The 12,474-nt window shown below is 42.4% G+C and overlaps 1 protein-coding gene across 2 annotated transcripts in view; it reads right to left on the reverse strand.

Annotated features, from left to right (window-relative positions):
- Positions 1–12,474, reverse strand: part of LOC126253102 (uncharacterized) — a 365,804-nt gene that overhangs the window by 201,455 nt on the left and 151,875 nt on the right. The window contains exons 2-3 of one of the 2 annotated variants that reach the window (XM_049954208.1): positions 10,974–11,073; positions 4,436–4,553 (exon numbers count right to left, since the gene is read on the reverse strand). In XM_049954208.1, the coding sequence (XP_049810165.1) occupies positions 4,436–4,553; positions 10,974–11,073 (218 nt within the window). Of the gene's footprint in view, positions 1–4,435; positions 4,557–10,973; positions 11,074–12,474 lie in introns of both variants that reach the window. The other variant, XM_049954207.1, reaches the window with a different exon arrangement.

Consider the following 12,474-nt stretch of genomic DNA (forward strand, 5'->3'; position numbering starts at 1 on the left):
TTCCAAGCATTGCAGATGCAAGGAGAAAATGAAAAATAAACATGAAGAGGAGTGCATGGCAAATTACTATGGGTCAAGTGGTGGTATGGAAGTTGCTGGTGTAAGAAGTATTTATCAACGCTCAGTAAAATGGTACAACGTTAGATACATAAATTATCTTGTAGATGGTGACTCAAAGGCTTTCAAAGAAATTGAGGAACTGAGACCCTATGGTAACGATGTGAAAATTTCCAAACTGGAGTGTGTTGGCCATGTTCAGAAAAGGATGGCACCAAGACTTCGACGGCACAAGGCTAGCATGAAAGGCAAGAAATTGAGCAATGGAAAAACTTTAGATGGGAAAAATAGACTGACAGATGCTACAATAGATCATATTCAGAAGTGCTATGGTCTAGCAATAAGACAGAATACAGCAGATGCAGAATTAATGAGAAGAGCAGTCTGGGCTCTGTTTTTTCATACAGCTTCAAACAATGAGAATCCCCAACATGGGCTATGTCCAAAAGGAGACGATAGTTGGTGCAAGTACAACAGAGGCAAGATAACTAAGAAACAATACAATCACCCTCATCACCTGCCACCTGCCATAATGGATGAAATAAAACCAATATTCCGAGACCTCGCAGATATTAGTCTACTAAAGAAATGTCTTCATGGCCGGACTCAAAATCCAAATGAGTGTGTGAACCATGTGATATGGAATAGACTATCTAAAACTGTGTTTGTGGGTATAAACACACTTCACTTTGGCGTTTATGATGCTGTTTCATCATTCAATCAGGGCAATATAACAAAGTGAAAAGTTCTGCAGAAGTTGGGGCTCTGTGTAGGACTACGAACTGCCGCAGCTGTGCTTTGTTTGGACAAGGAACGGCTCAGGTCTTCAGATAATGCCATAAAAGTATATTCAAAGATGGCTAGACAGCATAGCAGAGCCATCAAGAGGAAGCTGTTGGACGATTCTGATGATGCAAGCTATGGAGCAGGCTTGTACTGAAGAAAAACTTTGAAGCTAATTTCCCGTAACTTTAGTTTTTTTGTGTATAAGGTACATTTTCTCAGGGCCTATTTATAGTAGAAAGATGAAATTTTCTGTAGTTGTTCCTTAAGACCTTCTAATATATCTGAATTAAAAGATATGTGGAATTATTTTGTATTAATGGATGTAAATTTTAAAATACTTGTTAAAATGCATAACTTTTTTAACTTTTACAAAAAATAAAATATCTGAAAAACTATACATTATTTTTTTCAAAATTAATAATTCAGCATAAAAGCAGAACATATCTCTGCGTTCTGTGAAAAAATCAAGAGTATCGTCCAAATAACAAATGAGAAAATGTTCCTAACTTTTAGCTCAATTTAACATTGTAAGCATAGGGCGTTCCGTATACCCTTCAGTATCGACAGCAGAAGAGAGATTTCTACCAAATAAATTAATAATAGACGGAACAGAGCCCTCGTGGTACACAAAACGGGTTAGAGCACTGTTGTATAAGCAAAGAAAAAAGCATGCCAGATTTTAAAGAACGCAAAATCTCCAAGATCAGAGATATTTTACAGAGGCTCGAAATTTAGCGCGAACTTCAGTGCGAGATGCTTTTAATAGTCTGCACAACGAAGTTCTGTCTAGAAATCTTGGAGAAGATCCGAAGAGATTGTGGTCGAATGTGAAATACGCCAGCTGCCAGGCACAATGGACACCTTCACTGCACGGTAGCGAGGGTAATGTTACGATGACAGTGCCACTAAAGCTGAGTTACTAAATACAAATTTCCGGAATTCCTTCACCAAAGATGACGAAGAAAGTATTCCAGCATTCAAATCAAGAAGTGCTGCCAACTTGAGAACTTAGAAGTAAATATATCCTCGGCGTAGCAAAACAGCTTAAATAACGTCATAAAGGCAAGTTCTCCAGTCCAGATTGTATACCATTCAGTTTTCTTTCAGAATATGCTGTTATAATAGCTCCGTACTTAACGATCATATACAACAGCTCGCTCCACGAAAAATCTGCACATGAAGATTGGATTGTTGCACAGGTCACTCCAATTTTCAAGAAAGATTGTAGGAGTAACCGGATGAGGTATTGAACCATATCACTGGCTTCGATTTGCAGTAGCAAATGTGTTAAAATAGTGTGAATTACTTCGAGGAAAACCGATCTGTTGACGCAGAGTCGGCAAGGATTCAGAAAACATCGTTCTTATGAAATACAGCTGGCTCTTTATTCTCACGAAGTAATGAGTGCTATCGATAGGGGGGCTCAAACTGATTCCATATTTATAGATTTCCGAAAGGCTTTTGATAGCATTCCTCACAAGCGGCTTATAATCAAGTTGCGTGCCTATGGAGAATCGTCTCAGTTGTGCGATTGGATTCGTGATTTCCTGCCGGAAAGATCACACTTTGCAGTAATTGACAGCAAGTGATCGAACACACAAGTGACGTGTGGGGTTCCCCAAGGAACTGTTATAGGCCTTCTGCTGTTCCTGATTTAAATAAACGATTTAGAAGACAATCTGAGCAGCCGTCTTAGGTTGTTTGCAGATGATGCTGTCATTTACCTCACTGACCCTAGACAATGACAAGTGTTTCGCAAATTTGTGGTAAGGGACCAAACAGCTGAGGTCATCGGTCCCTAAGCTTGCACACTGCTCAATCTAACTTAAATTAACTTACACTAAGGACGACACATACGAGGTGTGGCTAGAAAAAAACCGGACTAGTACTGGTGAAACAATAAAACGAATGCAATAAGGCTGAAAGTCGCGTGGCCTGTCACGTGATTCTCGCTCCGCCTACTGCTCGAGTTTCATCCGCCTCCTGCACTCAGTCTGCCCGTGGCGTCTGTTTTAAGTAGTTGACGTTTTGTCTGTGCGTCGGAAAATGTTGAGTGTACAGAAAGAACAGCGTGTTAACATCAAATTTTGTTTCAAACTAGGAAAATCTGCAAGTGAAACGTTTGTAATGTTACAACAAGTGTACGGCGATGATTGTTTATCGCGAACACAAGTATTTGAGTGGTTTAAACGATTTAAAGATGGCAGCGAAGACACCAGTGATGACACTCGCACTGGCAGACCATTGTCAGCAAAAACTGATGCAAACATTGAAAAAATCGGTAAACTTGTTCGACACTTTCCTTGTCAACTCCTGTTAACTCAGACACTGCTCTGATTGTTAAACGGCGATCTTGTCGAACAAGTTTACCGATTTTTTCAGTGTTTGCATCAGTTTTTGCTGACAATGGTCTGCCAGTGCGAGTGTCATCACTGGTGTCTTCGCTGCCATCTTTAAATCGTTTAAACCACTCAAACACTTATGTTCGCGATAAACAATCATCGCCGTACACTTGTTGTAACATTACAAACGTTTCACTTGCAGATTTTCCTAGTTTGAAACAAAATTTGATGTTAACACGCTGTTCTTTCTGTACACTCAACATTTTCCGACGCACAGACAAAACGTCAACTACTTAAAACAGACGCCACGGGCAGACTGAGTGCAGGAGGCAGATGAAACTCGAGCAGTAGGCGGAGCGAGAGTCACGTGACAGGCCACGTGACTTTCAGCCTTATTGCATTCGTTTTATTGTTTCACCAGTACTAGTCCGGTTTTTTTCTAGCCACACCTCGTATACACCCATGCCCGACGGGGGGAGCCGCGCGGACCGTGACAAGGCGCCTAAGACCGCGCGTCTAATGACAAGTGTGAGGTCATTCACATGAGCATCAAAAGGAATCCGTTAAATTACGGGTACGCGATAAATTACACGTATCTAAAGATTGTCAGTTCAACTAAATACCCAGAAATTGCAATTACAAACAACTCCAGTCGAAATGACCACATAGATAATAGTGTGGGGAAGGCAAATCAAAGACTGTGTTTAATTATCAGAAGACTTAGATGATGCAACAGGTTTACTAAAGTGACTGCCTACACTACGCTTGTCTGTCCTCTGCTAGAGTACTGCTGTAGTACTGACGGCGGACACTGAAAAAGTTCAAAGAAGGGCAGTTCGTTTTGTATTATCGCGAAGTAGGGGAGACAGTGTCACGTATTAAAACAAAGGCGTTTTTAATTGCGGCGAGATCTTTTCACGAAATTTCGATTTCCAACGTTCTCCTCCGAATGCAAAAATTTTGTTGATACCCACCTGTACAGTGATAAATGATCATCATGACAAAAGAAGAGAAATCAGAGGTCGCAGGGAAAGATTTAAGATTTTAAGTGCTCGTTTTGCCCGCGGACTGTTCGAGAGTGGAACGGTAGGGAAACAGCTTGAAGGTTGTTCGATGAATCCTTTGATTGTGAATTACTGAGTATGCATGTAGACGTAGGAGATATAATGCTGTGAAATCGGATGAAACCTTTTGACCCTCCCCGTGCCCCCAGGCTTGCGTGCTCTTGTTTGGCGATGGCAGTAACTCACGTGTATGCTGGGTCCGGGCAGCTGTCGGTTGACTGTGAGCATGGGCTGGCGCACGCCGTCCGCCGTGATGCACTGCGGCCGAAAGCAGTCGCTCGCGTTGCTCGGGCACGACCCGCAGCTGCTGCAACAGGAGCACCACCACACCTCAGCACGCTGCATCCGTCTCTAGCATTCATCACGGGCACACGCTGTAAAAGTAGCCACAAAGTAGTCGGCAAGACTTAGCACAACTCGGAGCACCTCCGAAGATGTCCAACGTAGCTTTGGACGAAACGTCAGGGATAGAAGAGATCCATGGACCACGGCCATACAACCCGGAAGAATTCTCGTTAGTCACAAAGAGTATGAACAAATAAGCAAGCTCTTATGATATTTTCAGAACGTGTTTTGGTATGTTGATCATATTAGTTACGCTTCTCAAGTGAACCTGTGACTCAGTTCGTTATTAGTCGCTGATCGATTACAGTGCTAGACTTTTTTTTTCATCTGGCGTACAAAGTGTGTTTAACTACATCTGTCCTCTGAAAGGAGGAGGGTACTTTGGAGACAACTATAATTTCACCTCTTTCTTGTTCTGTTCATGAATGGCATGATAAAAGAAGGACTATCGGTATGACAATTTTTTTTTGCTGATTTTTTCCTGTCACGACAATTTATGCAGTTGCAGTAACATCAAAGTTCTTTGGCATAGTCTTGGCCTGTCTAAATTTGATACTTTTCCACAAGGGAGATAAACACACTGGGGCAAAAAGTACTCAGACGCAACGGATATCACCCTAATACCGTGTAACATCGCCTCTAACCTCGATATGGCCATTCGGCGAGGAGGCGAGTCCGCATGAATCGTGAAGTATACCATTTCCAACTGAAGCTACTATTTGCCACCACCAGAAACAACACGACATGTGAAGTGCAGTGGTATCCAATGTAGCCATCAGGTTTGGACATCTCACTGCTGACTGTGAAACCTTTCTTCCGCTTAGGTTGCATTTGGCAGGCAACAAGCTTTACCAGGATATGCGTTTTTATAGAATAGTTATTTGCAAGCAAGGAGCATCAGAGCATAATACAGGCGCTGTGTGCGAAAGTACTGAAGTGTCGGCGCTAATGAAGCGATGTTCCCAACGACTGAAGAATCGTACAATGCTCTACAAAACTTAAGGACGAGATGGATAAAGCAACGTAACATATTAACTCGGTGGGAATGAATGAAAGTGCTGGAGCATGTTGCCACTGTAGCGCCAAATGGGGCTGTCCCCGCAACGTCAAGCATTTGGATGAACGGGAGAAGACAATGTGTCAATCAGCGAGCAGTGAGAGTGCACTGTCCTGACGCTGCTCATTATAACATGTCCCGAGGACAGTAACTGGATGACATAATACTGTGTGGGCGCACTGACTTACAAAACTCAGAACACAGCACACTATGCGGCCAACTTTAATGACACTGTACTTCTTCCCCATGTGCGTCTTTACAGGCTGCATTCACCCCTGACTTCATTTTTATGAATGACAGTGCGCGCTAACATCGAGCAACTGAAGTGGAGGAGTCCTTGGAACATCTACATCATCTACATCTACATTTATACTCATCAAGCCACCCGACGGTGTGTGGCGGAGGGCACTTTACGTGCCACTGTCATTACCTCCCTTTCCTGTTCCAGTCGCGTATGGTTCGCGGGAAGAACGACTGCCGGAAAGCCTCCGTGCGCGCTCGAATCTCTCTAATTTTACATTCGTGACCTCCTCGGGAGATATAAATAAGCGGAAGCAATATATTCTACATCTACATCTACATCCATACTCCGCAAGCCACCTGACGGGTGTGTGGCGGAGGGTACCTTGAGTACCTCTATGGGTTCTCCCTTCTATTCCAGTCTCGTATTGTTCGTGGAAAGAAGGATTGTCGGTATGCTTCTGTGTGGGCTCTAATCTCTCCGATTTTATCCTCATGGTCTCTTCGCGAGATATACGTAGGAGAGAGCAATATACTGCTTGACTCTTCGGTGAAGGTATGTTCTCGAAACTTCAACAAAAGCCCGTACCGAGCTACTAAGCGACTCGTCTGCAGAGTCTTCCACTGGAGTTTATCTATCATCTCCGTAACGCTTTCGCGATTACTAAATGATCCTGTAACGAAGCGCGCTGCTCTCCGTTGGATCTTCTCTATCTCTTCTATCAACCCTATCTGACACGGATCCCATACTGCTGAGCAGTATTCAAGCAATGGGCGGCGAACAAGCGTACTGTAACCTACTTCATTTGTTTTCGGATTGCATTTCCTTAGGATTCTTCCAATGAATCTCAATCTGGCACCTGCTTTATCAACGGTAACTTTATATGATCATTCCATTTTAAATCACGCCTAATGCGTACTCCCAGATAATTTACGGAATTAACTGCTTCCAGTTGCTGACCTGCTATATTGTAGCTAAATGATAAGGGATCTTTCTTTCTATGTATTCGCAGCACATTACACTTGTCTACATTGAGATTCAATTGCCATTCCCTGCACCATGCGTCAATTCGCTGCAGATCCTCCTGCATTTCAATACAATTTTCCAATGTTAGAACCTCTCGATATACCACTGCATCATCCGCAAAAAGCCTCATTGAACTTCCGATGTCGTCCACAAGGTCATTTATGTATATTGTGAATAGCAACGGTCCAACGACACTCCCCTGCGGCACACCTGAAATCACTCTTACTTCGGAAGACTTCTCTCCATTGAGAATGACATGCTGCGTTCTGTTATCTAGGAACCCTTCAATCCAATCACACAATTGGTCTGATAGTCCATATGCTCTCCAGAAACGCACCCTCTCGAAACCTAGACAGCAAGCTACACCGCGATGCAGAGCGCCTCTCTTGCAGAGTCTGCCACTTGAGTTTGCTAAAAATCTCCGTAACGCTATCACGCTTACCAAATAACCTTGTGATGAAACGCGCCGCTCTTCTTTGGATCTTCTCTATCTCCTCCGTCAACCCGACCTGGTACGGATCCTACACTGACGAGCATTTCTCAAGTATAGGTCGAACGAGTGTTTTGTAAGCCACCTCTTTTGTTGATGGACTACATTTTCTAAGGACTCTCCCAATGAATCTCAACCTGGCACCCGCCTTACCGACAATTAATTTTATATGATCATTCCACTTCAAATCGTTCCGTACACATACTTCCAGATATTTTACACAAGTAACTGTTACCAGTGTTTGTTCCGCTATCATATAATCATACAATAAAGGATCCTTCTTTCTATGTATTCGCAATACATTACATTTGTCTATGTTAAGGGTCAGTTGCCACTCCCTGCACCAAGTGCCTATCCGCTGCAGATTTTCCTGCATTTCGCTGCAATTTTCTAATGCTGCAACTTCTCTGTACACTACAGCATCATCCGCGAAAAGCTGCAAGGAACTGCCGACACTTTCTACTACATCATTTATATATATTGTGAAAAGCAATGGTCCTATAACACTCACCTGTGGCACGCCAGAGGCTACTTTAATGTCTGTAGACGTCTCTCCATTGAGAACAACATGCTGTGTTCTGTTGCAAAAAACTCTTCAATCCAGCCACACAGATGGTCTGATATTCCGTAGGATCTTACTTTGTTTATCAGGCGACAGTGCGGAACTGTACCGAAAGCGTTCCGGAAGTCAAGGAAAATGGCATCTACCTGGGAGCCTGTATCTAATATTTTCTGGGTCTCATGAACAAATAAAGCGAGTTCGGTCTCACACGATCGCTGTTTCCCGAATCCATGTTGATTCCTACAGAGTAGATTCTGGGTTTCCAGAAATGACATGATACGCGAGCAAAAAACATGTTCTAAAATTCTACAACAGATCGACGTCAGAGATTTAGGTCTATAGTTTTGCACATCTGCTCGACGACCCTTCTTGAAGACTGGGACTACCTGTGCTCTTTTCCAATCATTTGGAACCTTCCGTTCCTCTAGAGACTTGCGGTACACGGCTGTTAGAAGGGGGGCAAGTTCTTTCGCGTGCTCTGTGTAGAATCGAATTGGTATCCCGTCAGGTCCAGTGGACTTTCCTCTGTTGAGTGATTTCAGTTGCTTTTCTGTTCCTGGGACACTTATTTTGATGTCAATCATTTTTTCGTTCGTGCGAGGATTTAGAGAAGGAACTGCAGTGTAGTCTTCCTCTGCGAAACAGCTTTGGAAAAAGGTGTTTAGCATTTCAGCTTTACACGTGTTATTCTCTATTTCAATGCCATTATCATCCCAGAGTGTCTGGATATGCTGTTTCGATCCACTTACTGATGTAACGTAAGACCAGAACTTCCTAGTATTTTCTGTCAAGTCGGTACATAGAATTTTACTTTCGAATTCACTGAACGCTTCACTCATAGACCTCCTTATGCTAACTTTGACATCGATTAGCTTCTGTTTATCTGAGAGGTTTTGGCTGCGTTTAAATTTGCAGTGAATCTCTCTTTGCTGTCGCAGTAGTTTCCTAACTTTGTCGTGAATGGACTGCCAGCTCGTTCCCCCTGACTTGTGGAGTACGTAGTGGAGACGTATTGCGGCACATCCAAATGCACCAACGGCCACCCAGCAGCTGTCATCCATGCTGGTGGAGAAATGGAACGCCCTACCACAAGAACTCCTTAGCAAGATTGTGGAGAGCATGTTTCAGAGCGTGCATTGCCGTCCGTGATGATCTCACGCCGTATTAAGAACCTTATCCCATCGTCTGTTATGTCGAGGGGACCATCATGATTCGCGGGACTTGTGTAATTATTGTCTTTGGATAAAAGAGTCATTTCTGCTCGTCTCATTTCGTATTTCACTCAGTTAGCTTCTGTACTATAATATAGCAATTCATTCTGTGCATGGTCCATGTTTCATCGAATTATGTTACTTGGCAGTAACACATTATCTGAAAGTTACTTTCGTCCTTAAGTTTTACACACCAGCCACTATCTCGGAAAAAGAACGATAACTGCGCGGTTATTAGTTGTGACGATCCCTAATAGAGTGAATTAGATGCCAGTATATTTCTATCGTGAGACATTTCGCGATAGAGCGCGCAGTCTCAAAGAATAACTGCGTCGGCCTGCCATTAGTCACTGATACTGATAATGGAGTATACACTGTAAGTTGTAAGATCAGAACTAATCGTAAAACTCCGGAACGCCGTTTAGTAATTAAGTATGACACAGTTAATTTATCTCCGTTTGACAGTAGGAATTGCGCGTCAGGTAACATGCAGCCCACCCTACGGAAACTCGAGTAGTCCAGTACAGAACGAAGAAGGGCTTCCACGATGAGGAACTTTCACTTGATAATAAACCATGGAGAGACTCGTACCATGCACAAAGTATGCTACATCATTTTCGTCATTTTAGGCGGTAAATATCTGGAATAACAAAAGGTATGCTGTTTTTGATAACTTTGTCCATTCATATTAGAGTATCTATCGGAATGTGGCCTCCATTCACAAAATTTCTTTGCCTTAGAGGTACTATAATAAAGTTGCAGAAGTTTCAAGAAGATACAAGGGGGACTCAAATGAAAACCTTAAATATTTTTTAAATATTATTTATTGTGCAGAAGTGGTACAAAGCTGTGTCACTTTTCAACACAATCTCCCCCTCGCTCAATGCAAGTCCTGCAGCGCTTACAAAGTGTATAAATTCCTTTAGAAAAAAATTCTTTTGGTAGTCCGCGCAACCACTCATGCACCATGACTAATCTGTAAACGTGCTGCAATGTCATTCAGTGTCACTCGGCGGTTTTCCTTCACTATGGCTTCAACTGCTGCAATGTTCTGTGCAGTCACAACTCGTTGTGCCTGACCCGGACGAGGAGCATCTTCCACTGTAGTCATACCATTTGTGAACTTCCTACTCCATTCGTAGACTTGTTGCTGTGACAAACATGCAGCACCGTACTGAACCTTCATTCGTCGATGAATTTCAATAGATTTCACACCTTCACTACGCAAAAACCGAACAACAGAACGCTGTTCTTCCCTGGTGCAAGTCGTAAGTGGGGCGGCCATCTTTATACCGATACTGTGACGGTATGTATGCATCTGCACTATGCTGCTACCTAAAAGCCATTCTGCATGCTGTTTGTAGCACGCTTACAAACTTACAGGATAACAGCGCGAAATTTCGATTTGTTATTACAAATTCAAGGTTTTCATTTGACTCACCCTCGAAAAAATGGCTCTGAGCACTATGGGACTCAACTGCTGTGGTCATCAGTCCCCTAGAACTTAGAACTACTTAAACCTAACTAACCTAAGGACATCACACACATCCATGCCCGAGGCAGGATTCGAACCTGCGACCGTAGCAGTCGCACGGTTCCGGACTGCGCGCCTAGAACCGCGAGACCACCGCGGCCGGCGACTCACCCCCGTAAAACTACGAATGGTGATTAGCAAAAGCAAGGACGCGGGACAGATGTCATTATAATTAAACTGAGAGCTGTGTCCAGAACGGAGACATTTTTGAAACAATTGCAATTCAAAGAAGTGTGAGAAGCGGCCCGTAATGCTTACCTTGTAAGAGGTTGGTACACCTCAACAGTCAGCTTCACCCTGCAGATCATCGGCCAGTCCAGCTCGTGGCACGGTCGTTCGCATGATGCGAACTCAATGTCTGTAAACAACAAGAAACGAAGAACAGTTAGGTCACAGAACTAAATAGCGGAATAGGATCAAAGATGTCGACTCCTGTGCGTAAATGCCTCATTACTGGTCTGCGTACTCAGTCCTACGTAATTCATTACTGGTCTTCTTTATGCATGAGTCCACAAACGCCACAGATTTCTTAAAATAAGTCGTTACCCTTCGTTGCCAATGTCTTTTTTCTTCTTTTTAGAAAATAATTTTAAAAAATTCTTTAGAAATCATATTAATGTTTGAAAATGCAAGCAGAGTGAATAAAAACAACGTAAAATCGTAAGTAACACTCTAAATAAACCGATATAGAGATTTTCACTCGTAAATGCAAAATAAACAGAAAAATAAAAAAAAATTATTTGCAGATGACAAGCTGCAGACTGTGTAGTAGATTTAAAGCTACCAGCATAAACAACTAATAGCTTCAGGTTAAGAATGTAGACAAATGTATATAACCACTTAATTTCCAAATTTACAATAAAACTTAAACTTTCATACATATAACGAAGAATGTCTCAGCTCAGTGATATATGTCTCAACTCTGTACTGTATACAAACTAATGTAGAATATTTGACAATAATCGTTCCTTTTACAAATGTAAATATTTTGTGCCAGAGGTTCATATATATTGCAGTCTTTTCATTGTCCCTGTTTGCAGCTCAACGTGTCATCTTTATTAAAGGTTCATATAACCTACAGAAGAGGTTAACATGTAACAACAATTTTACAGAAAGGAAATAAAGAAATAAACCCACTGAAATTAGCGCAAAAAATGCTGAAACAGGTCTGGGTGTAAACAAAACCATAAAACGGTGTCTTACATAAGGCAGAATTCCTCTCCAGTTTATCCAAAAACAACATTATTGCTACAAAATATGCAAACACATCTTGGCGTGACTATCGTAAATTGCTTTAGAAATGCGTTGCTGGCCAGTAAAATTGCAGCAACACGAAAATGGCATGCACCAGACGTCGAATTGTTATAAAGTGTATTACTTGCTTGGATATATACAGGGTATCCCTCCTAACAATTGTCAGGCGAGTTTTCTCTGGTGTTTCGGCAGATATTTGCAATTTCGGTTTTGCAGTGTGTTCCTGGTGTTAGCTTAAGCACTGCTAATCACGTCTTTCATGCGACGCCAGCGTCGACGGAAAGTGTCGGTTTGTTTCCCCTTACGAACAAAATGATTCTTACACCGGCCTTCTTTTTTACGTGCCGATGTGTGTTAACGGGGACAGTTAAATACGAAGAATAACCAGTGCTCTAGCAGTGACAGCACCGTCTTGGTCCACGCTGAATGATACCGCAAAACATCCAGCTTTTTGTTATTCAATGAAAGTGATGTGAGCTCTATTTTTATTCTGTGTGTCATGCTT

This window comes from Schistocerca nitens, chromosome 4, assembly GCF_023898315.1.
Source record: "Schistocerca nitens isolate TAMUIC-IGC-003100 chromosome 4, iqSchNite1.1, whole genome shotgun sequence".
Taxonomy (NCBI): domain Eukaryota; kingdom Metazoa; phylum Arthropoda; class Insecta; order Orthoptera; family Acrididae; genus Schistocerca; species Schistocerca nitens.